General features: G+C 50.2%; 2 protein-coding genes across 2 annotated transcripts in view; both read right to left on the bottom strand.

Moving 5' to 3' along the window:
- The window catches only part of TSPEAR (thrombospondin type laminin G domain and EAR repeats), a 184915-nt gene that overhangs the window by 24331 nt on the left and 135368 nt on the right, over window positions 1-25216 (bottom strand). Inside the window, exons 3-8 of the mRNA XM_032174851.2 lie at window positions 9483-9721; window positions 6963-7053; window positions 5716-5872; window positions 4061-4192; window positions 2857-3083; window positions 1220-1406 (exon numbers count right to left, since the gene is read on the bottom strand). Coding sequence (XP_032030742.1) covers window positions 1220-1406; window positions 2857-3083; window positions 4061-4192; window positions 5716-5872; window positions 6963-7053; window positions 9483-9721 — 1033 coding nt within the window. The remainder of the gene's footprint in view (window positions 1-1219; window positions 1407-2856; window positions 3084-4060; window positions 4193-5715; window positions 5873-6962; window positions 7054-9482; window positions 9722-25216) is intronic.
- On the bottom strand, window positions 14643-15365 carry LOC116481883 (keratin-associated protein 10-3-like). The gene is made up of 2 exons (XM_032174883.1): window positions 15045-15365; window positions 14643-14948 (listed from the first exon to the last, which is right to left on the bottom strand). The coding sequence occupies exons 1-2, from the start codon at window positions 15363-15365 to the stop codon at window positions 14643-14645; spliced, it is 627 nt and encodes a 208-aa protein (XP_032030774.1).

Raw genomic sequence — 25216 nt, 5'->3', positions numbered from 1 at the left:
TCAGTCAGTCAGTCAGGTAGTTAGTCAGGTAGTCAGTCAGTCAGGTATTTAGGCAGTCAGTCATACAAGTAGTCAGTAAGGTAATCAGTCAGTGATGTAGTCAGGTAGTCAGTCAATCAGTTAGGTAGTTAGCCAGTTAGTCATGTAATCAGTCAGTCATGTAGTCAGTCATCAGTCAGTTAGGTAGTTAGTCATCAGTCAGTTAGGTAATTAGTCAGTCAGCTAGTCAGTTAATCAGGTAGTTAGGTAATTAGTCAGTGAGACAGTCAGTCAGTAAGGTAGTCAGGTAATTAGTAGTCAGTCAGAGAGTCAGGTAGTCATTCAGATAGTCAGACAGTCAGGCAGTTAGTCAATCAGTCAATCAGTCAGTGAGGTAGTCAGTCAGCCAATAGTCAGTGAGCCAGTCAGGTAGTTAGGTAATCAGTCAGTCAGTCAGATAATCAGGTAGTTAGTCATTCAGGTAGTCAGTCAGTCAGTCAATCAGTCACTCTTTGAGGCAGTCAGTCAGTCAGTCAGTGAGGCAGTCAGTCAGCCAGCCAGTCAGATAGTTAGTCATTCAAGTGGTCAGTCAGCCAGCCAGTCAGGTAGTTAGTCAGATAGTCAGTCAGTTAGCCAGTCAGCTAGTTAGTCATTCAGGTTGTCAGTCAGCCAATCAGGTGTCAGTCAGGTAGTCAGTCAGTCAGTCAGACAGTCAGGTAGTTAATCAGTCAGACAATCAGTCAGTCAATCAGTCAGTGAAGTAGTCAGTGAGTCTGTGATGTAGTCGGTCATTCAGGTAGTCAATCAGTCAGTCATGTAATTAGTCAAGTAGTTAGTCAAGAAGTCAGTCAGGTAATTAGTCAATCAGTCATCAGTCAGGCAGTCAGTCATCAGTTAGTTAGGTAATTAGGTAGTCAGTCAGTGAGTCAGGTAGTTAGTCAGCTAGTCAGTCAGTCAGGTAGTCAGTTTCCGACAGGGCGGGAGGCTGGCAGGCATTCTGTGCTGGGAGTCAGTCTGGCAGTCCATGTTTCTGGGGTGGCTGTGTGCTGTGGGCAGGTGCTCCAGGGACCACCGGTAGATCTCCCTCCCCCAGACAGTGAGGAACGGTCCAGAACGCATGTTCACCCTGTGCTGCATGTGGCTTATTGTTTTCCAATAAGATACACATTCACCCTGCGTGCAAGTCTTGCTCTGCCCCTGGAATGGTTGCCTCCTGGTGTAAAGGCCACACCTGCCCTACCTTCCCGGTGGTTGGCCACCGCCAGGAAGTGCTCCCCATCCACCTCGAAGGCCTCCCAGTCTCGGGCGCTGTGTGTGGCAATGCTCTGATATGGGGTAAACTTCAGCTTTCTGTGGCTCCATTTGTAAATGACAGAGAACTCCCGACCCTTTTCATCTGGTTCAAAATTAGCCACTGCCAGGAAGATCTGAAAGAGAGTAAACCGGGACCACGTGGTTCTGCTTGGGTCGGTGCCAGCGGCCTGGTTTCTGAAGGCTTCTGAACATCAGCGTCTCTCTCCAGATCCACGGCTGCTACGTGGTGCAGGGACAGAGGACCGAGGCCCCCGCATTACGGGTCATCATGGTGGGGTGGGCGCAGAGCCGGTCATTACATTCATCAAGACCCTTGAAAATGTCCATATTCTTTACCCAATATTTCCACTTCTATTGCTATCTGAAGGCAAAAAACACAAAAGCCAAAATTCCCAAATTCAGGAAAAGCTTTATGCACAAAAATGTTCTTCATAACCCAGATGACCAGAAAAACTCGTCACAACCTGCTCTCCTGGGTGTGATCACCACGCAAAGCTGTGTCAGGGCAATGTGTGTAAAACATGAACATGGCGCAATGTGCCCAGGGCTCATAGTGTAGCTGTGTGAACATACAGAATGAGGGGCAAGGTGCATGGTTCATGGACGATGTGCTTGGAGGCAGGGACGCCGCATGAACCTACGTACTTGCTTGGATGATGGAACAAAATATTTTCCCCTTTGCTTTTCTGAATTTTCCAATTGTTCTTCGATGCAAAGTTTTTTTTATAATAAAAAATTAAAACCTGATGATGTCATCAAAAAAAAAAAGCAAAACAAAACTAGTTATTCACCCGCCAGGCTGGATGCAAATGCAGCCTGTATGAGGGTGGCTGTAAGCCACAGGAGAGCGGTTTCCGTCTGCTGCGTTCACTGCTTTAGCCCTGTGTCCAGGCAGGGCCTGGTGGGCGTGCTTGGTACATTGTAGTACAGTGAGTGACTACTTGGGGGCAGTCAGGAGGTGCTGTCTCTAGGACATGGCTGTGTGGAATCCAGGGAGTGGACAGAGCTGGGAAGAGGAAACCCCATCCTTCCCACTGGGGTGTCAACCGTCTCCCAGACCCACCACCTCGACCCTCTGCCCAGAGCAGCCCTGACAGGAAGGTGGCTGCCAGCCTGCGAGGTCCCACCCATGGCTCCCCTGAGCCTGGCCTCAGCCTGGCATGTGGACATTGTGTGTCCTCAACATCTGAGGAAAGGAGGGATCAGGAATGTCCATCTTCTAATGTCTTTCTGAAACGATGTGTGGGTTCTTGACCGGCTCATGTAAACACTCTCAACAGGTTTTAAATGTAGTGACGAGGGGTCTACGTAGAACCAGATGGCATGTGGGAAACGGTCTGGCCTTCCGTTTTGCGGGAGCCAAGCAGACTGTCTCAAAGTCACATCCTGGATTTGGGGTGGTGGGTTAACGTGTGCGACTCTGTGAGCCTTTTACCGCCTGAACGAGGTGTTGACACCGCGAGAAACTCCTTTACCTGCAGAATCAGTGTAGGGGGCCCCGCCCGTGGACTCGGGGCTTTCCAAGTGAAAGGGGATGGAGAAAGGCACCGAACACAGACTTGCCTTTTTCCCGATGGTGAAATGCCTCCAGGCCTGTGCTTGGTGCGTGGGGATGTTCTGATATGAGACGAACTTCTCTTCGGTCCACTTGTAGATGGCGGATGTGGCTTTGCGATTGGCTGTGGCCACAAAGAGCCCCACCTGAGGGATGCGGAACACCTCAATGCCCAGGGTCTCCGAGGTGGTGAACAAGTTCTGATGCTCCTCCACGTAGTCCAGTCTTTCTTTGGCTTGTGATAGAAACATGATGACTCGGTTAAGATTTCCGAGAACGGAAATCCAGAGCAATCCTCGCGGGAGCGCGATTCCCAAGCCCCAAGCCCCAAGCCACAAGCCACAAGCCCCAAGCCCCAAGCCCCAAGCCACGACTCCTGCGCCTCAGCCTTGGGCATCAGTTTCCACATTTCGCTCTCACAGGAAAGGCCTGTCAAAGGGAGGCTGCTCACTGCTGCCAGGGGCTTTGTGATCTGTGCAGCCCCCAATGATACCGACAGGATGAAGTTTACATGTTGTGGCCTTGTTGAAAGGCTCACTGCTTCTACGGTAAGTTGTGCCCTTGATAATGTGAAAGAGAGCAGCTCACACACGTGCTAGGTGGAATCCGTGCCCATTTCCCACGGGTAACCTGTCTGGAGCATCTATCGCCACCTCCACTCACCTTCGCAGCAGCGGGAACAGACTGCTGAGAAGGCTGTCTGTAAAAATAACCTTTCAGGCTCTTCATCTCCTTGGATCTCATCTCTGATCTAGTGGGCAGGGAGGGTGTGGGCAGAGGCGGCGGCTGGGCCACCCTACCAAGGAGGCTGCAGGGAGGCAGGCATCTTCTTCCCATAGTTTGGGAAGGGGTACCACATGACGCCCAGCCCTGTCAGCCCGTGCGCCATGCCCTGGAGGTTCACATTTCCAAATGGGATGTACAGGCTCGAGGCTCCTGGTGGGGCGGTTTCCTGTCCTGAGTGGTGCCTTCCCTGAGGAGGGGCCGTGGCTGAGAGTCCTGTGGCTCTAGGGAGGGCAGTGTCCTGCCCGCCGCTTGCTTTGGGGATCAGGACTGATGCTGCCTCTCACTCTCACAAGTGCCCCAGCCTGACGGCCAAGCCTGAGGTCATTCAGGGGTGGCTGAGGTGCCACCATTCCTAGCCTCCACTCCCAGTCACACTGTGCCAGAGTGGCCCTGCATGCCAACGCCCCGGGTGCAGGGCTGCCTCACCTGCTAACACGGAGACCCACTCGTTGCCAACACACAGGTACAGCCCCTTCCGGCTAGCATCAAACCAGAACTGGGCGTCTTCCACCTCGGTACATGGTGGCTGGGGTCCCAGCGTCACTCGAATGTTGGTTTCTGAGGGGAAGACCAGGAAGATGAGTATCTAGCAAGCCAGTGCCCCCCAAGGAAGACGACACAGGAAGAGGCCCCCAAACCAGGCTGCCCTGCCTCGGCCTCTGCACGCGGGCTTGGAAGCACCCCTGCAGGCACCTTGGCACAAGCCTGCCACATTGCAGGCGGGGAAGTGAGAACCTGGCCTACCGGTGACGAAGCACATCATGATGCCCCCTATATGGTCAGCCCACCCTCTGTCCACTCTGAAAGGCGTGGCTTTCCATCCCATTGAGACAGAAAAGGCCTGCTCCTCTGAGAGTCCTCAGTGATTGCACAAGGCATGGTCCCCTCTCAGGAGGGCGTCCCTATTGACACTGGTGTATCTTAACGACGGCTTGGCTTGGATCTGTGACGGTTTGATCTCATCACTTCCAGTAGTCACACCCCACCATGGGTCCTAATTCTGCCACCTCTTGACTCTACATGGGACATCTGTGCACCTGCCAGCCAGTGCTGGCCAGCTATGTGACACAGTATACCATGCGACCCCGATGTGTTGGAAGTGGGGGCTCCCCTACCTCGTAACCGCTAACCCTGAGGCTCGGGGGCTCAGCTGTTCTCCACCTCACTGTCCGTTGGGGTGGCCGAGAGCAGTGGGGATGCGGCGGGGAGGGGCATTTCAGATTCTCCATGGCGGGAGTGTGGTTTAAATAAATACAGTCACCCTCGTAACTTCACACAAGAGCAAGCCAAGTGGGGAGGCCCTCTGGACCGGAGGATTGTGGAAGATGTGAGTGTAGGGCCAGAGTGGGCTCGACTGGGGTGGGCTGGTCTGGATGATGGTGGGACAGAGGCTGGGTGGGGAGAAATGGTCCAAACGCTGTCCTTGGGGGGCAAAAGGGGATGAGGGATGTCAGATAGCTCTGGACAAAGACTTTCTTTTTTTTTTTTTTTTTTTTTTGAGACAGAGTCTTGCTCTGTCACCCAGGCTGGAGTGCAGTGGCGCTATCTCGGCTCACTGCAAGCTCCGCCTCCCGGGTTCACGCCATTCTCCTGCCTCAGCCTCTCCGAGTAGCTGGGACTACAGGCGCCCGCCACCACGCCCAGCTAATTTTTTGTATTTTTAGTAGAGACGGGGTTTCACCGTGGTCTCGATCTCCTGACCTCGTGATCTGCCCGCTTCGGCCTCCCAAAGTGCTGGGATTACAAGCGTGAGCCACCGCGCCCGGCCTGGACAAAGACTTTCTAAAGTAAGTTAGGCCTGCTGTCTGCCTGGGGTCCCCAGGAAGGGTCTGGATGGCTGTCGTGGGAGTGCTCAGAGGGAAGGGCAGGATGACACTGGCCTGTCTGATGGTGCCGCCTGCCTACCTAGGGGTGGGCCCCCAGTATCCCCCTGGCCAATGTGACCGCTGCCCCCCGTGGCAGAGATGAGAGGGGCAAGCACACGGGAGGGGCTGAGAGCTGAGCCCTGAGTTCCCGCTTGGTGTGAGGCCAGGGCTCTCGCGTCTGCCTTTGGTGTGGGGCCGGGCGGCCCCCCTACTAACCATAGGGATATTTTAGCACCTCGTTATCTTCTGGCTTCCCCGTGAGAGCCTGCAGGACCCGTGGGATGGACAGCACTGCCAGCGGGGCGTTCCTGCTGGGACACAGCCTTGGGGTGGCGTCTGAGCCCGGCAGCAGGACCAGTTGCCTCACCAGGCCCTGCAGAGAGAGGGACAGCTCCTTCAGGCCCACGCTGCTGGGGAGGGACCCGCTGAGGAGGGGGCCACTGAGCTTGGCCCATACAGACCCTGGAGGAGGGTCAGGTGGATGGAACCTAACCTTTTGCAGAGCTAAGTGGGAAGAGTTTACATGATGGTTACTGAGGAGGCCATGGGAGCAATGGTGAAGAATTGCCCCCCTTCCAAGGGAACTGAACCACAGAAGGGGTTTTTTATGTGAACTCAGAGTGACTGGCTACTCTGCTCATCCAACAGCCCATCCACCCATCCTGTTCATCCATGCATTCATCCATCCATCTGTCCATCCATCAATCCAATCCATTCATCCATCACTCATCCATCCATCCCTCCACCCAACCATCCATTCATCCATGCATTCATCCATCCATCCACCCTCCACCCAACCATCCATTCATCCATGCATTCATCCATCCATCCACCCATTCATCCATCACTCATCCATCCATCCCTCCATCCACCCATCCATTCATCCATCCGTTCATCTTTCTTTCCATCTGTTCATCTCTCCACGCATCCATCCATCCATCCATCCATTTGTCCATCCCTCCATCTGCCCATCCACTCATCCATCTGTGAAAACATGCATCGATAAATATTCAGAGCATCTGCTATGTGTCAGGCATGGCTCTAGACACCGGACTCAGCAGGGAACAAAGGCCTCTAAGCCTCATGGAGTGAGGTCCCCGCTCGCACGTGAGTGGAGACACAGGCACTGAGCAGACACACAGCTGGCCTGAGAGCAGTAGGCCCCTACTGAGGAAAGACAGCTCTGGGGAAGGGGCTGCAGGGCAGAGTGTGGGCATCAGCTCAGCATGGTGGGGGCAGCCTGAAGAGGACCGTTGGGCAGGGACCCAAGACCATCAGGGAGGAGGGTGCCAGGAGGAAACAGCAAGCATGAAGGCCCTGTGGTGGAGACTCCACGCACGCTGTGCCTTCTTTTCTCAGTTAGCACATCCAAGGATCCGTTCAACTAGAGCAGTAGGACAACTGGCCTGGGGCAGTCCCATCCCGTGGCGTGGGTGTTGGGGGGGCAGCCCCTCCATACTCGCCGTGAACAGGCCTTTGACTCTCCTCCGGCTGCCGACGAAGAATCGGGCTCCTTTCACCGATAGGGTGGCTGGGAAGGGCACATCGGCCATTCTGAAAATATCAAAGGACTGTGTTAGGGCCACAGGAGAGCAGTTGCCCCAGTTTACTCACAGAAGGAACGGAAACAAGCCCTTCACTAAGCAGCGTGCATCGGTGCTGCGGCTGCCACACAGAGGATGGCACACAGGGCCGATCGCCTGCACAGCTCTGGAGGCCAGTAGCCTGGATCAAGCTGGGGCAGGGTTTCTCCGAAGGCTCCAGAGGAGGACGCTTCCTTGACTCATCAGCTTCTGGTGGCTCCACGTGCTCCCCGTGACCTGTGGCCATGTCACTCCAGTGTCCGACTCTCCCCGGATCTGTCTCCTGGTAAGGATCCTAGTCGCACTGGAGCAGGGCCCGCCTCCCTCCAGGATGATCTCAGCTTGACTCGATGACTGCAAAGCCTCTGTTTCCAGGTGAGGTCACATTCACAGGTGCTGGGTGGACATGAATTCTGGGGGGCACTTCACCCCAGGGCCAGGGCCTCCTGCAGAAGTGCGTGGTGACATGTTTAGTGGTTCTTCCCCATCTCATGGTGAACGTGCAGTGGCTTCAACCTGCACAGGGTCCTCCGGCCCACTCACCCTCCCTCTGCTGAGCTCCTGCACCATCACCCGGCCCGGGGTGCTGGGACAGATGGCTTCAGGACAGGAAGGAGGCTGGTGACCCATGAGGGTGTCAGGAGCAGGCGGTCTTGATGAGTGAGTGGAGGCTGAACTCTGGAGATGGAGCAAGGTGGATGCCCGCTGAGGGACGGCGTGGCTAGAGCTCCTGGGGGGAAGAGCAGGGGTGCCTTTGGGCTCGTCTCCCGCCCGCGCTGCCACTGTCTTTTATAAAACACCTGCTCCTTCCAGTCTTTGCTATCTGGCCGCAGCTGGCCGTGGTGAGCTCAGCTCCTGCCCTGCTGTCCCAGAAGGCCCCGTCCTCTGCACACAGCTCGGCCTCTGCTAGGGTCCAGGCTGCTGGCCCCCAAGCCCTGGCCTGTACCCTCCATGGTAGCCTGCCACGGGCTTAAGTTCTACCGTGGCCACAATCAGCTCCAGGCCTGTGACTCCTCATATCCCACCATCTTCCCCAGGAAGTCCACTTTTAAAACATTCGGGGAACATTCCTAATCATTATGCTTTCGACCCTAATTTCTTCCTTTCTCCTGATGAGGCAGGTGAACGTTTGTGCAGGCCTCAGGCGCTGCCGCCGCGTCATTCCTAGCTGCTGTGGCAAAGCCAGAAGTCAGGCAGCATTCACGTCCGGCCAGAAGGACTTTCTTTACAGGGTGGGAAGCCGCTGCTGGGTCAGGTTGTCTTCGGCCTGCACAGCACGTCCCTGGGAGGCTCGCAGCTCTCGGGACCTGAGAACTCATCACCCTCCTAAGGCCCTAATGAGTTTGGGGTATGGTGGGAGAGAGGCGGTGATAAAAGTGTGTTTAAACTAACTGCGTCATAAAAATAATTATAAGTTTCATAACAAAACAGAAGATCCTACTTTGAAAGTAATATTTGAAATAATTTAATATTTAATAGATTTAATATAAACCGGATCATCTGCAATTAAAAAGACAGAAGCGCAGCCCTCCTCCACAGCGGTAGATCCTGACGTGGGTGACCAACTGGCTGAGCTGTGGGGACCGAGGGCTCCTGTCCAGGGGACCTACCGTCAGGCCACTGAAACCAGGAGACGCAAAAACAAGAAACGAACTCGGCTTCCAAAAGCCCCCGTTGTGTCCAAGGCCACAAAGGATAATCTTGTCCTCATTTGGAGCTTCTGTCAACATTTGCTCCCTCGTCCATGGGGAACCGGCCATGCGGAGTCACGAAGCCGGGCCTCGGCCTCCAGCCTGGAGGCTGGGGAAGGAGTTACTCTGACTTCCTGCTGCTGCCTGTTGTGATGTTAACGCCCTCCCCACAGGGCCGGTCCCCTGCGAAGTCCCCTGAGCTACTTCTGGAAAAGGAGTGCGCTTGGTATGATCGGCCTTACCTGGTTCTAAGCCACTGACGCTGATGTGCGGCGGGTTTTGTGTTTAAGGCGTGGAGGAACATTAAAATCTGGGTTTTGACAGGAGTGTGCTTCATAAATGCTCCGCGGGAGAGGCCCATTCCCCTTCCAGCCCGAATCCAGGGCACCACTCACCGCCTGTCCTCACCAGTGTCCACTCTGCCCACAGATGGTGAGGCTGCCTCACCCCATGCAGCCCTTCAGAGGCTGGCTCGGACCCTGACCTGACCTCCCATGGTCAGCCCCTGCCTCGTGAATGGCTCTTGCCCCCTGGGCGGCTCCTGCCCCGTGGACGGCTCCTGCCCCTCCCTGCCATGGCTCCTGGCCCCTGGTCGGCGCCTGCCCCAGGACAGCCCCTGCAGGTGTTGCTCGGCGAGCATGGCTGAAGGATCCCTGACCTGGCAGGACTCTGCGGGCCGCAGGGGCACCCTGCCCGGCTGGGTACCTACATGTCCACCGGGAGGCCGCAGTCCGTGGTGAGAGAGAAGACGCCTGCGGACACAGCCAGGACCAGCGTGTGCCAGCGGCTGTCCACCAGGGCCGGGCTGCGGAAGGACACTCGGGTCTGCCAGGCGCCGGCCGTGTCCTCGCGAAGGAACAGGAAGTGCAGCTGGGCAGGTGAGAACCGCAGGCCGAGCAGCAGCAGGTCGCTCTCCTCCGCCACCACCGTCAGCAGGTACTCGTTCCTCTGTGGAGAGCGGGCCAGGCTCAGGACGGGGCTGGGGGTAGGGGTGGGGTGCAGGGGCAGGGCAGATGGGAATGGCAGGGGTGATGAGCACAGGTGCTGAGAGGAGCAGGGGCTCACTGGAGGGGCGAGGCGAGGGGGTGCGGTGGATGGGAAGGGCAGGGCGGACAGGGGCCCTCTGATTAGCCCTCTAACGGGGAGGGATGGGGTTGATGGAGCGCTAGGGCTGGTGCGAGGGGTGGAGCTGGTGTGAGGGGGCGGGGCTGGTGTGTGAGGGGTGGGGCTGATATGTGACAGGGCTGATGTGTGAGAGGCGGGGCTGCTGGGCCAGGGGCAAGGCTGGTGCCAGGCAGTAGGGACTGGCTTAGTCAGGAGCACGGGTCCATGGTCAAACCCAAAGGCACCCCCACACACTGGGATGGCTAATGCCCAAAGAACAGAATGTGTTACGCTGGTGACAGTGTGGAGAAACTGGAACTCTTGCACACTGCTGGTGGGAATCTAAAATTGTACAGCCACTGTGGAAAACAGGATGGCAGTTCCTCAAAAAGTTATAAACAGAATGACCGAATGATTCAGCAATTCCACTTCTGGGTCCATTCTCAGAAGAATCGAAAGAGAAACTTGTACACACATGTTCATAGCAGCTTACTCACAATTGCCAAAAGGTAGAAGCAACACAAGTGTCCATGAACGGATGGATGGGTAAACGCAGTGTGGTCCATCCACACAGTGGAATATTAGTCAGCCATAAAGAGGGAAGGAAATGCTGACACACGCAGCAACATGGATGAACCTTGGGGATGTTCCGCTTATATGAGGTCACTAGACTGGTCAGATTCACAGAGACAAAAGGTAGAATGGTGGGTGCCGGGGCTGGGGGGTGATGGGGAGTGAATGTTTAATGGGTGTGGAGTTTCAGTGTTGGGAGATGAAGAAGTTCTGGAGATGGACGGTGGTGATGGCTGCACAACAACATGAATGTCCTGAATGCCACTGACTGTACCCTTAAAAGTAGTTTCAATGGTAAATTTTACATTATGTGTATTTTACCACAATTAAAAAACAAGAACGTATACAAATGCGGTGTCCACCAAGACCTCAGAGCTTTTTGGCTTCCTTTCCAATTTGGGTTATGTGAAACAAAGTACTTGATTGTGCTTATTTCCAATTTAGATTCCATTAATTCCTAGCCCAACACAATTAAAGAATTGAAAGTGATGAAACCTGAAGGGTAAATCAGGTATGAGAACAGTTAGAGAGCACACAGTCACGTGCGGCCAGAGCACGTCTCAGTCGACAGTGGACAGCATAGGGGATGGTGGTCCTGTAAGATTATAACACTGACTTTTTACTGTATCTTGTCTGTGTTTAGAAACACAAATACGCTGTTTGTACACTGCGACTGCCTGCAGTATTCACACAGTAGCGTGCTGAAAGTAGCTGCTCACTGCACCCTCTGCCTCCCAGCTTCAAGCAATTTTCCTGACTCAGCCTCCGAAGTAGCTGGGATCACAGGCACACGCCACCACACCCGGCTAATTTTGTATTTTTAGTAGAGATGGGGTTTCACTATGTTAGCCAGGCTGGTCTCAAACTCCTGACCTCGGGTGATCCGCCCGCTTCGGCCTCCCAAAGTGCTGGGATTACAGATAGAGCAAAGTTTTGAGCTTTAAGACCAGAAGGATCAATTTCTATGTTTATCAGAAAAAAAGAAAAAAAAAAAAACTATCTATGGGGCTATTAGGTCTTTTTCCGTTGGAAGTGGACTTTCTGTTCTGCCTAACTTTGTTTCCGCTCCAAGCTCCTTACCCTCAGGTTGGGAGACAGAGGGACTCTTCTGTGGAAGGAAGCCCTGGTGGCTCAGGCTCAAGAGTTCACAGTGGCCAGAGTCCAGCCCTGTCAGCCGCTTGTGTTCCATGGCTGATGGAGAGGAGGGGCCTGCCCAGTTGCAGTGGCTGTTCACACTCTGGCCCCCTTTCCGAGCGGTGCTGGGCTTCTCCCATCCTCAGGCTGCTGCCCCTGCCAGTGCTCCCCTCGGCGTCCTCCTGCACAGACCTCAGCAACACTGGCTTCTGGGCCTGGTTCCCACCCACTGGCATTTTGGGCCCTTGGGTGATATCTTGCCGTTAAGTTCTGTCCTAAATGGAACCCATGGGTTTTTCTTTTTCTATCTGGTAATTCTGTCTGTTTCTATTTGGGATTTAGGGAGATTTGGAAACTATGCCTCAGGTAGCACCATGTCTCTAGGATCCACCCCTCCCCCTCAAAACAATCCTTGATCCTAGTAAACGAAAATTCAGAGCAAAAAGGAAATAGAAAGACTTGGTTTAAAAATAAAAGGTTTCTACTTAAACCCCACAGCAAACACTGTGTGTAGTGGTGAACCTTTGGTGCTTTCTCATGAAGGTCAGGAACAATCAAGGATTCTTTTAATTTTATTCAGCATCATCCTGGGTGTTCAAAGTAATGTTGCCACAGGAAAAACAATAGAAATGGGAGTTTTAAAGATTGGAAATGAGAAGGTAAATTCTCCTTAGTTTCAAATGATGAGCTCATGTACATAGAAGATTCCAAGAAAATCAATGACAAACTGTAAGAACTAATAAGAGAACTTACAAAGGAAAAGAGCTAAACATATGGTTTGATATGAAGACAATATATATGTGAATAATTTATATAGACATATATATAAGATTTATATACTAAGACAACATAATAGAAAGCTGTTCCCCATTCACACTAGTAAAACATCCCTGTGAAATACCTAGAAATTAATCCAAAGAGGAATATTTTAGACCTATAGAAGAAAATGATAGAATTCTAAATGGAACTATTGTACTATGTAACTGCAAGGCAAGATGAGATGAACAATTATAGTTTCCTCCTACATATTTAAAAGCTCAATGCAATCCCAATCAAAATTATAGTACTTTAAAAAATACTTGAAAAGCTTTCTAAAATTAATCGAGGACAAGCTAGAACCAGCGTTTTCAGAAAATAAGATAGTGGCACCTTCCTTGTGAGCTGTTAGGATATATTACGAAGCTGAATAACATGGATAGAACATCTGGAATGGGTTCAAGGACAGATCAAGAGATTAATAGAACAAAATACAAAATACAGATTTCAGAAGCAGACTGTACAAACATTTCTATCAGACGAAAGAGATGTTTCAAATGGGAGATGGAGAGAGTAAACTAACTTTAAAAAAGGACAGTTGGCTATTGGTGGAAGAGAAAGATTAATACGTCATACCTCACAGAAGTCATATCAGCAAATGGGGCAAAAAGTTAAATCTAAGCAATAACAATGAAACCAATATCAGCAAAATTAGGCCTGTTTCCAATCTCGGGGAGTGTGCTGTATAGAAGCAATGATGGGTTGGAAATATTTGGAGGGCATATGATGGACGGAGGATCCCCAGCCCTAAATCCACAAGAAAAAACACACATAGCATGATAGGAAATGGGCTAGGAATGTGAACAGGAAACAGCGTGGACGGCCGTGCACTTAGGCCATAGTGGGTTCCCAGCAGCTGTCAGTGCAGAGGGCAGGGAGCTGAGAGCAGATCAGGCTGAGCCGGGGTCACGTGGGGTCCCCCAGCCACTGAGGGCACTGGGCAGCAACCATGCAGGCCCCGCCCCTCCAGGCTCCACCTCACTTTCTGTGGCATTTCTGTGCCTGTTCTGACCACAGCCACAGCAGCACCACGTCCATCAGGCTGCGGCCGGCCTGGCTGTGGGGTGACTGCAGCATCCCAGGGGCGGGCATTCTCATCAGCGTTTTGATCTCTGCAGCTGGCCTGGAGGAGCTTGTCTCACAGTCTGAGGACTGACTGCTCTGTGCCCACCCAGGGTGGTGGAGCCCCATGCGCTGCCTGATCTTACCACTGTCCCCGCTGATGGCCTTTCCCACAGGACATCACAGGCAGCTCATGCTCCCCGCGTGGACCAAGCCTTAGAGAGATGAGAGTGTCGCAGACTGTGTGCCCACACCAGCATCATCTGTGGGAACCCAGGCTCCTCATCCCTACACCTCTGTGGAACCTGCTGCCCCCAGAGGAGAACCTGGGCAGCACCCGGGTTTTGGGGAATCCTGTGCATCCATCTGCCCACCCCATGATGCTTTTGTCCTCATCGAGTCCCTTGTCTCCTGTGCAGGTGCAGCAGCCCCTCACTCTCCCCTTGCGTTGCTGCTAAATGGGCAGAACCCTCGGGCGGGCGGCACACAGGGAGGGTGACCAGGCCTGGAGGCTGCAGTGCCCAGACCCCAGACCAGCTTCCTGGAAGGTGACTCTGCAGGGCGGGCTCTCCCAGGCGAGAGAGTGGGTGGGACGGTCCTGGAGCCTGGAGAGCGCCACAGCCCAGGGCACGGCAGCGAATGACCAGGCTCAGGAAGACCCGGGCACGGGGGCTGAGCCGGGACTGAGCCTTCCTGGGAGTGACCATGAGTCCCACCTGGTGAACCCCTGGAGGAATTAGGCCACTGTCCCCTGTGACTTCTAGGTTAAGTCACTCATTCCTAAAAATAATCATGGCTGGAGGAGACCAATGTCAGCTCAAAACCATGTGTCCCCGGGAGCACAACAGAAAAGAGAATCAGGTGACCAAGGAGAGTTTATTGGGGAGCAGGAGGAGGTGCTGACAGGTTCAAGTCGAGGCCAAGTGACCCAGAGCAGAGAAGCTGGGAGGGAGGACAGGGGACCCAGCAGGCAGGTGGGCACCTGCTGGGAGGCAGGAGCTGGGGAGCTGCAAGGATGGAGGCTTCTGGGAGCAAAAAGGGGGAGGTCGCCTCAGCACAGGGGAGACACGGGGACCCATCCTAGGTGGGGGCAGCCACCTAACCCAGGTCAGGAACTGAGCCCAGCTGGCCCAGGGGGTCGTGCACATCAGCAGCTGGACTCCTGGCCTGAGAAGAGGGCTCAGCAGGCCTGGCGGGAGCACGTGGCGTGGCAGAGGAGGGACACGCAGGAGGCTGGGCGGCAGCAGCTGGCCTGGCAGGAGGAGGCAGGGGCACAGCAGGAGGAGATGGGCACGCAGCAGGTGGGCCTGCACACGGGGCGGCAGAGGAGGGACACGGAGGAGAAGGGTCTGCAGCAGGAGGTGGTGCGGCAAGCCGGCTGGCAGCTAGACTGCTGGCAGCATGAAGTGGAAGCCCCAGAGCAGACAGGCACACAGCAGATGGGTTTGCAGCAGACAGGCTTGCAGCAAATAGGCACACAGCAGGCCTGCTGGCAGGAGGAAGAGGCACAGCAAGCTGGCTGGCAGCTAGACTGCTGGCAGCATGAAGAGGAATCCTCAGAGCAGGTGGACACACAGCACACAGGCTTGCAGCAGATGGGCTTGCAGCAGACAGGCACGCAGCAGGCCTGCTGGCAGGGGGAGGAGGTGCAGCAAGCCAGCTGGCAGCTAGACTGCTGGCAGCATGAGGGCGTGCAGGAGCTGGTGCAGCCTGATTGGCAGGGGCTGGGCTCACAGGCCGCCTGGCAGCAGGGGCTGGACACACCGCTCCCTGGGGTGCAGACCAGGGTCAGGCAGGGGGCCGGGGCACAGCAGGAGGGCTCACAGCAGCTCTCTGGGCAGTCGTCCACCTGCCAGGAGTCAGAGCAAGTGCTGGAGCAGATGGACATGGTGGATGCAGCCATGCTGGGGTGGGGAGGAGGTGAGCTGGGGGAGGTGTGAGTGAGTGTGGGAGTCAGTGTGTGTGTGAGTGATTGAGTGAGTGTGTGAGCTTCGTGGGGCTGTCAGGCTTTTATACCCCTCCTGGCCTTGTTGTTCCAGGGCCCACAGCCTCCCCTTCCTGGTTGCTGAGAGGCGGCGTGTGTCATGACTAGGGTTGTTTGTTTGCCTGTGATGTGGCCCAGCTCATAAATCTCCTGTCATGTCTGGGCTGTCGCCTGTCCCATGTGGATCCCTGGGGGCAAGAGTGGAGATGGACCTGGTCCCAGCACCCCACCAGTGCAGCCCGGGTTGTAAGAAGGGGGCTGTGGAGGCAGGGGTGGCCCTTCAGCCTTACGCAAAGTGTGGCATGGCAAGGCGAGAGCTGTCCCACCCACGATTATGGGGGTGTCTCCTCCCTAAAGCGGGTCCTCACTGAAGAGGCAGAAGCAGCTGGTAGAAGCACAGGATCACGGGAGCAGCTGGAGAGAAGGTGCAGCAGAGGCCGGTGAGCCCCACAGTGGTGGCCCTGCACATTCCTTCCCCCGTCCCCATCACTGGAGGAGTTAGAGCCCCAAACAGGGAGAAGGGGAGCAAGGAAGGAGAGGCCATGACCCTGCCCACAGCCTTCCCCGAGGTCCACTCAGACGTTCATGTGGGAATGCTGGGGATAGGACTGGGTTTCAGATAGGAAAGAAAAGTTTTGAACTGGTCCATTCTGGGCTATGGGCCATAGTTTATGATGTGTTCAATCATAGTAATCAATCCCCTTATCAATTCTTTCTTTCTTTGAAACGGAGTCTCACTGTTGCCCAGGCTGGAGTGCAGTGGTGCGATCTCGGCTCACTGCAGGCTCCGCCCCCCAGGGTTCACGCTATTCTCCTGCCTCAGCCTCCCATGTAGCTGGGACTACAGGCACCCGCCACCTCGTCCGGCTAATTTTTTGTATTTTTGGTAGAGACAGGGTTTCACCGTGTTGGCCAGGATGGTCTCGATCTCCTGACCTCATGATCTGCCCACCTTGGCCTCCCAAAGTGCTGGGATTCCAGGCATGAGCCACCACGCCCGGCCCAATATTTCTTAAATTTTTTTTTTTTCCGTACAGGTTGGGTCTCAAGTGATCCCTCCTGCCTTGGCCAAAGCACTGGGACTGCGGGCGTGAGCCCTGTGTGTGGCCATCATCAGTGTTTCTGCACCACGTGTCTTCCCTGTTCCTGTTCATTGTCCTTGCTGTCCTCAGCTTCCTTTCTTCAAACGTAAGCTGCATGTGAGCAGGGAGTGTGTTTGTCTTGTTCACCACTCAGTCTTCAAAGGCCTAAAATCATGCCTGGCGCAAGGAAGAGCCTTTATAAAAATGGGCTGAAATAATAAACTTTTTTGGAGAAATTATTGAAGAGTAATTTTGAGCTCTGAAAATGATTCCATTGTGCCACCTTTTTCTTATGCTGTATAAAATGCTCTGTCAAGTTCTCCTTTCATGTGTGGGGAACTGGCTAGACTGGCCAACTAGCTGAGAAAAATTAGGAAATCTGGTTTACAAACAAAATTTCTGTTCGAAGGGGCCGGGAGGTATCAAGACAGCTGAGACTTGAGTGAGTGAATCTGCATTAGAGAGAAAGTGCACAGAAATGAGTCCAATATTCCTTGTGGATTTCCTTATTGAGGCATTTACCAATTTACAGACCACAGCCAAGAGGCTCAGAAGCTGATCAGCTGAGCAGAGCTTTTAGTAGTCTCATGGAATTAGAAGAAAAAAACCACAGAGTTCAGGACCTGACAAGGTGGAGGGATTCTAGTAAAAAAAAACCCTAGGTTTTCAGCTGGAAATGCTGAATGTAAGTGAAGGGCTATTCCCTCGGAGGAAGGAAAAACCAGAAAGAATGAAGCCCACCTTTAAATCAGCTTGTACTGAAGTCATATGATCTGCCTGTAGCCTAACTGCCTCCCAGAAACAGAAGTCATCTCTTCTGGAGACAGCAGCATCAACAGAGGCTCAAATCATCTTACAAATTTTCATAAAGTCCTTCATTCAGTCAAAAAATTACTAGGGATACTAGAAGACAAGACCAACTGACCAAAAGACCAAGAGGAAAAAACAAACAAAAGAAACAGATGTGCAGGAGATCTAAATATTAGCATTGTGACACTGGAATTTAAAGTAATGCTGATTAACTTGCTCAAGAAAATAGAGAACAAATGGAGAATTTCAGTGTCAAACTGGATTTATTAAATGGAATCAAACAAATTCTGGAAACGAAGAACACAATAGCTGAAATTAAGAACTAGGTAGCTTAGCTTTACAACATATAGACAAAACCAAAGAGAAGATTAGTAAAGGAAGGGAGATGAAGAAATTTCAAGCCTGAATACAGAGATGGGAAAGAAAAGAGGGAAATAAAGAAAGTGGAGCAATAAACATGCCTATATTTTGTGAAAATTTATGGGAAAAATTATTGAAATCCTACAAGGAGAGGAGTAAAATAGGGGTAGTAAAATATTTGAAGATATAATGGACAAGAACTTTAACCTGATGAAATGCATAGATGCAAAGAGCATTTAAGAATCTTTAGGCCAGGCGTGATGGCTCACACGTGTAATACCACCACTCTGGGAGGCCAAGGTGGCCCTGGTTGAAGATGAGCCAGGACAATATAGCAAAACCCAATCTCTACCAAAAATATAAAAAATTGGCCCACTTTGGTGGTACATTTGTAGTCCCAGCTACTCAAGAGGCTAAGGAGGAGGATCACGTGAGCCTGGGAGGTAGACGCTGCAGTGAGCCAAGATTGCACCATTGCAGTCTAACCTGGGCAACAGAAGGAGACCTGTTAAAAAAAGAAAAAAAAAAAAGAAAAGAAAAAGAAAAAGAAAAAAAGGAACCCTCCAAACCAAGAATCTTTAGCAAGTGAACACAAAGAAAAGTACACCTGGGCACATTGGGGTTGAAATCCAAAGACAGAAAAATTTAAAAACAGCCAGAGGAAAACAAGACATATTACCTTCAAAGAAGCAACAATAACATTTACAGATGACTTCTCAGTAGAAATGATGAAAGGCAGAGGACAATGGAATGATATATTTACTGTCTGAAAGAAAAGAGGCACAAAGCTAGAATTCTATACCTGGAAGAAGATTCCCCCAAATGAGAACAGAATAATGACATCCTCTAGACACCAGCAGGATCTGCACTACAGAAAATACTAAAGGGAGCGTTAGGTAGAACAAAAACAAGCACAAATGAAAGCAAGAAGTTGATAAGGAAATGAAGTGTAACAAAAGAAGAACACATGGGGAAAATCTAAATGAATATTGACTGTATAAAATGTCTTGTAAGTTGTAAAATATTTATAGAAATAAAATACATGGCAAGAACACAAAATTCATGGAGTTAAAGTGGCTTAAGCACATTGCACCATCTGAAAAATAATATAAGGTCTAATTTACATTAGACTTTAAAAAGTCATGGATTCATGTTATAATCTCCACTATAATAATAAAGGAATATACAACTCACTAGGAAGTAGATGCATGTACTCGGCTGAATCATGCCTCCCCAAAAGTTGTCTTCACCCAGAACCTCACAATATGACCTTATATGGAAATAAGGTATTTGCAGATATAATTAGTTAAGTCATACGGGATCATAGTGAACCTTAAATCCAATGTCTACTCTCTTTACCAGAGAAAGGAGAAGGAAGTTCAGACATACACACAAAGGGAAGAAGATGATATGACAACAGAGGCAAAGACTGGAGTGAAGATAGAAGCCAAGGGACCCCAAGGTTTGCTAGGTGCCACCAGAAGCTAGAAGGAGCAAGGACAGATTCTCCCTTGGAGCTCAGAGAAAGCATTGCCCTGTGGAAACCTTCATTTCAGGTGCCTGGCCCTAAGAACTATGAGAGAATAATTTTCCATTGTTTTCAGTCACTCTTTTGGTGTAATTAGCTATGGTAGCACTAGGAACCAATACAATGAAGGAATAAAAAAACCTAAAACACTCAATCCAAAAGCAGTAAAGTAAGGAGATAAAAGGGAGTAGATTCCTTGCATAAGCAAAACCACAGTGAGATGGGAGGTTTAAGCTCAAACGTATCAGCAAAGCCCCACATTCTTGCCAGTCCTGCACGTCAGATGTATCATTCCTTTAGTCAACACAGCTGTATAGAGAGAGTTCACTGGGGTTTAAGTTTGCATTGTCCTGGCGATTCATGATGTGAAACATGTTTTCATGTGTTTATTTGCCATCCATATTTGTTCTTTAGTGAAGGGTCTATTTAAGTCATATATTATATGGCAAAATACTAAACGCTGTGGGATTCTGTAGATGTGATATTATGGCAATAGTAATAATAATAAGACGAAAAAATCAGTGCCTATTAGGGGCTAGAGTGGGGATGTGGAATGACTACAAAGGGGCATGAGGGAAATTTATGGGATGATGAGAGGAGTCTATGTATTGATGGTGTTGGTGGAGACACAACTGTCTATATTTGTCGAGACACAGAATCCAAGAAAAGGAAAAGTCCCAAATATATCATATTGATTAAATGAATCTAAGATTAAAAGCCATTCTACAAAGCAAACTACAGACCCAAAGATTTTCACCACAGAATGCTCTCAAATAATTGGGAGAGAAATAATGCTAGGCTTAAATTTCTCAGCTTGTTTTATTAGGCCATCATAATTTTCCAGAACTTAGGAAGTGGGACCTGAAGTATTGGCCTCTAGTGAGAGCAACTGAGGAATGCTATGTCCTGCCCGGGGCGGGGGGTCCACATGGATGTTACCTGGGGACATGATGGCCTGGCTGGGGAGGAGCCAGCCACAGGCCAGGAGAATGGCCAGGAACAGAGGCTAATGAGGAAGCCACTGTCATGCAGAAGCTGGAGCAGACTGATCAGCAGGGGCTGGGCCCACAGGACGTTATGCACTGATGAAAGCGAACCCATCAAGAAGACATGCCAATTGTAAATATATACATATCTAATATCAGATCACCAAAGTATGTGAAACAAAAATGGACAGACATGAAGAAAGAAATAGACAGTTCGGTTCTACAATAAGAGTTAGAGACATCAGTGAGCCATTCTCTGTAATTAAAAAAAAAAGAAGCCAGGCGTGGTGGCTCATGCCTGTAATCCCAGCACTTTGGGAGGCTGAGGCGGGCGGATCACAAGGTCAGGAGATCGAGACCATCCTGGCTAACATGGTGAAACCCCGTCTCCACTAAAAATACAAAAATTAGCCGGGCGTGGTGGCGGGCGCCTGTAGTCCCAGCTACTTGGGAGGCTGAGGCAGGAGAATGGCATGAACCCGGGAAGCGGAGTTTGCAGTGAGCTGAGATTGCACCACTGCACTCTAGCCTGGGCGACAGAGTGAGACTCTGTCTCAAAAAAAAAAAAAAAAAATTAATTAATTAATTTTTTTAAAAAGAATTAAATTGACATTCAGTAAAGAAATAGAGGATTTGAAGAACCCCCTAAACACATCTAACGTAGATGCAGAAACACCCAACTCAACTAACAGCAGACAACACACTCTTCTCAAGTTCACATGGGACAGTTGCCATATTAGACTATACCTTAGGCCACAAAACTAGTCTTAATAATTTAAAATGATCAAACTCATACAAACTATCTTCTCTGATTATAATGGAAAGAAACTAGAAAACAACAGAAGAAAAACTGGAATTCACAAATATGTGTATATTAAATTACACACTCTCAAACAACCAAGGAGTCAAAGGAGAAACTCAAAGAGAAGATAGAAAATACTTTGAGATGAATAAAAAAAGCAAACCAAAACTTATGAGATGCAGTGAAAGCAGTATATAGAGGGAAATTGATAACTGAATGCTTACATTTTTTAAAAAACAGAAAGATCTCAAATCATTAATCTAACTTTATACCTTAAGGAACTAGAAAAAGAAGAGCAAACTGTATCCAAATTTAGCAGAAGGTAGAAAATAAAGACTAGAGCACAGAAAAATGGAATAGGAAGTAGAAAATCAGTAGAATCAATGAACCTCAAAGTTGGTTCTTTGAGAAGAGCAACAGATTTGACAAATCTTTATCTGTCTAGATCTTTATCTAGACAAATATTTATCTAGATTAAAAGATGACAGATTCAAATAATTAAAATCATAAATGAAAATGGGAATATCATTACTGACCTTACATTAATAAAAAGGATTGTAAGGAATACTATGAAAATTTGTACACCAACAAATTAGATAACTAATATGTAATGGAAGAATTCTTATAAACACACAAACTACCAACATGGCTACCTTTCCTTCATATGGATCCAGGTTACTGTCTAGTGCCCTTTTATTTCAGCCTGAATTAGCATTTCTTGTAAGGCAAGTCAATTGGCAATGAGCTCTTTCAGGTTTTATTTACCTTGAAATGAATCACTTTCTCTTCAGAGTGGTGTAATCTCCGCTCACTGCGAGCTCCGCCTCCTGGGTCCCCACCATTTTCCTGCCTCAGCCTCCTGAGTAGCTGGGACTATAGGCTCCCGCCACCAGGCCTGGCTAATTTTTTGTATTTTTAGTAGAGATGGGGTTTCACCGTCTGAGCCAGGATGGTCTCAATCTCCTGACATCGGGATCCACCTGCCTTGGCCTCCCAAAGTGCTGGGATTACATGAGCCACCACGCCTGGCCCCTCTTTCATTTTTGAAGGATAATTTTGTCAGATGCTGACGTCTTTTTGGTTGTTGGTTTCCCCTGCCCCTGTACTCCAAGGCAGCATGTGAAATATGTCATCCCAATGCCTCTGGCCTCCATGGTTTCTCATGAGAAATCCGCTGTTGGTCTTCTGTCCAGCAGCTTTCTAGATTCTGTTTTGACTTTTGAGAATTTGATTACACTGTGTTTTTGTGTGATTCTCTTTGAGTTTATTCTACTTGGGGTTCACTGAGTGGCTTGAATGTGTAGATTAATATGTCTTCTCAATTTGGAAAGTTTTGGCCATTAGTTCTTCCATTATTTTTTCTGCTCCCCCTGTCTCCCCTCCATCTGGAAATCCAGTTAAGTGTGTTGGTATGCTTGATGGTGTCCCACAGGTCTTCTAAGATTTGTGCATTTTTCTCCATTCTCGCATCTACTCCCCTTTGTCTCAACTACTCCTCAGACTAGAGTATGTTAATTCATCTGTCTTTATGTTCACTAATTCTGCCACCTGATAAAATCTGCTGTTGAAACCCTATCATGAATTATTTATTTCAGTCGTTGTAGTTTTCAATTCCAGATTTTCTGTTCGGTTTCTTTTTAAAGTTCCTATCTCTCTATTGATATTCTCTATTTGGTGAGGCACCATTCTCCTGGTTTATCTTAATTCTTTGTCTGTGATTTTATTTAGTTTTTTGAACATGTTTAAGAGAGTTGATCGAAAGGCTTTATCTAGTAAGTCCAATTCTGGGCTTCCTCAGGAAGATTTTCCATTAATTGCTTTCCCCCCCGTGAGTAGCTCATATTTCTTCCTGCTTTGTCTGGTGAAAACCAGACAGTGACTATTACGATGGGATATTTCTGGGTATCAGGTTCTCCTCCCTCTGCACAGTTTGCTGTTGCTGATTGTCGTGGATTGTGGTTGTTTTTGCTTGTGTATGTCAAGTTAAAAAATAGTTTCTTCATCATGTGTGCTCACTTTCTATTAGCTTGGTGCTAAGACAGTAATTTGACAGAGAGTTCCTTAAATCCCTGGAATCAAAAAATTGTTTTTCTTCAGGGTTTATAGCTGGGCTCTGTGTGTTGGTCCACATCCCTCAGCACTCGGCTGGGGAGTTTGCAACTCTGCCTTCCCCTTCACTTCCTGCTTGCATCTTCACTTCCTGCTTGCACCTTTACTTCCTGCTTGCACCTTCCCTTCCTGCTTGCTCAGAGCCTGAAGTTCAGCCAGAGGTGAGCACTGAGAGCTTCTCAGGTCTTTTCTGTGCCAGTGCCCCATCATGGGCATGCGTGGGGGCCTTCTGGACTCCCAAGAATCAGTGGATCCCCCAACTCCCTTATTCCTCAAAGCATGTCATCTTCCAGCTTTTCCTCCCAGGCTTTTTGGGTGTGCCCAGTGTTTTCTGGCTGATACCTTTGGCCCCAGGTGGCACTGGCTGTTTAATGTTCTGACAAAGCCTCAGTGTAGCTGCTCTCTGCCTTGAGTCTGAGTTGGTGAAATAAGGCAAGCCCTGTGTGTTAGTCCTTCAGGGAGCTGCCAGATGGGTAGAAACGGACAACTGCACTGCCTTGCAAACAAGGTCCCCTCTGCTTCCCTGGCAGCAGCACCCCACACCAGGAACTCAGGCTGCTGTCTTCCTGACTGTCATCCAGCTGGGGAGGGGGGATGGGGCAAGGGGAAGTTAAAATCCACAAGGTTCTATTGGATTGTGCTGCTTTTTCTTGATTATGCGTTCCCTTGACTGCTGCAAACCTTCAGGTATTTTCCAGAGTTCAGATAAAATTGAACTCCAACCCCCTTTGTTGGGGTGGGTGGGTGGACAGCAGGTGGGGACAGGAAGGTCTTGGGGAAGCGATGGTGGAGGAAGCCCAGGACAGCGTGGGACCACGTCCAAACCAGAGGGTGGGAGAACAGGTGAACGTGTAACACGAGTGCAGATGGAGCCAGACAGTTTCAAACAGGACTGAACGAATCCGAGAGTAGACTCCTCGAAATACAACTGCAGAGCTGGGGGACGCTGGCCAGGGGTGGCCGGGGGCGGTGGGTTTGTTTATTTGGGTTTTGGCAGTTTCTGATGCTCCATGGAGGGACAGGCCCTCACAGTTCCCCACTGCGCCATTTCCTCTGACATCGGTATTCACAGGCACAATTAGGGACCATCTTTGGAGGGCATTTCTCAGTATCTCTATGAATTTGAAATCCATGAACACTCCGCGCTAACAATGCCACTTCTAGGAATTTAGGCAAAAATGTACCTGAGCGTGGAAAAGTACATGGTAGAAACACCACAGAGGTGTTAGAAATAGAACTCAGAGTCATAAGGAAAACGAGCACTTAGACAAAGGATTTTTTAACAAAGCAAATTTATCTTTGCGCAGAGAAGTGCCTCTCGTGTGGCCGGTTGCCACGAGAGCACACAGAACAAAGGAGAGTGAAAGTTTTTATTTTTGACGCAAATCCTGCCCCTGTGCCCTTTTTTAACCTGCTGGGGTCGGACCGCACAATCTCAGCTAGACCCTATCGGCTAAACATTTAGGGGAAGGGGTCGTCTGCGGCGAGCTAGAGAGTCAGTCTTTTCTCAAATAAGGAAAGGAATGTGAGCTGGTGCTGATGAGGCCACTGGTGCTGTGGCATGCCTGGGCGTGTAGGAAAAGCAGAAAGAAGGAAAGAAGAAGAAAGACATGGGGAGGGGTGCTGGGAATTAAACAATAAAGGACTGATCAGGTTGTTTGGAGAGAAACCTTGCCATTATCTCACAAGAGGTATTGTTTGTAATAATGAACAACTGGAGAGACATCAGGGCCATCCACGTGGCGTTGCAGACATCAAGTGCAGCATGTTCACACTTTGGAACGCTGCTCACCTTGCTGAAGAAAACCATGAGAAAATATTGTTTTAAATCAACCTGGCAAAAAAAGCATAATGTGTGCCCCCCGCATTGTGATTGTATAGCTGTGGAGAAGTCAAGGCTCAGGGCCTCTTGCGGGCAACGTGGTGACGGTCACCTCGCCAGTGTCCCTTGCCTGCAGTTGCATTTCTAGGAGTCTGTTCTCAGCTTTGCTCAATCCCGTTTGAAAGCACATCTGGCTACATCTGGACCTATGTGTCCATGTGTTTCTCTTGCCCTCTGGTCTGCACGTGTCCCCATGCTGTCCCAGGCTTCC

This window comes from Hylobates moloch, unplaced genomic scaffold (assembly GCF_009828535.3).
Source record: "Hylobates moloch isolate HMO894 unplaced genomic scaffold, HMol_V3 SCAFFOLD_14, whole genome shotgun sequence".
NCBI classification, from domain to species: domain Eukaryota; kingdom Metazoa; phylum Chordata; class Mammalia; order Primates; family Hylobatidae; genus Hylobates; species Hylobates moloch.
The sequence above is the reverse complement of the archived record's forward strand: the minus strand, read 5'-3'. Positions and strand labels throughout refer to the sequence as shown.

Coding starts and splice junctions, on each gene's coding strand:
- LOC116481883 (XM_032174883.1), bottom strand. CDS start 15,365: ATGGCTGCATCCACCATGTCCATCTGCTCCAGCACTTGCTCTGACTCC. Junction 14,949..15,044: donor AGCCCATCTGCTGCAAGCCT/GTGTGCTGTGTG, acceptor TCCTGCCAGCAG/GCCTGCTGTGTGCCTATTTG.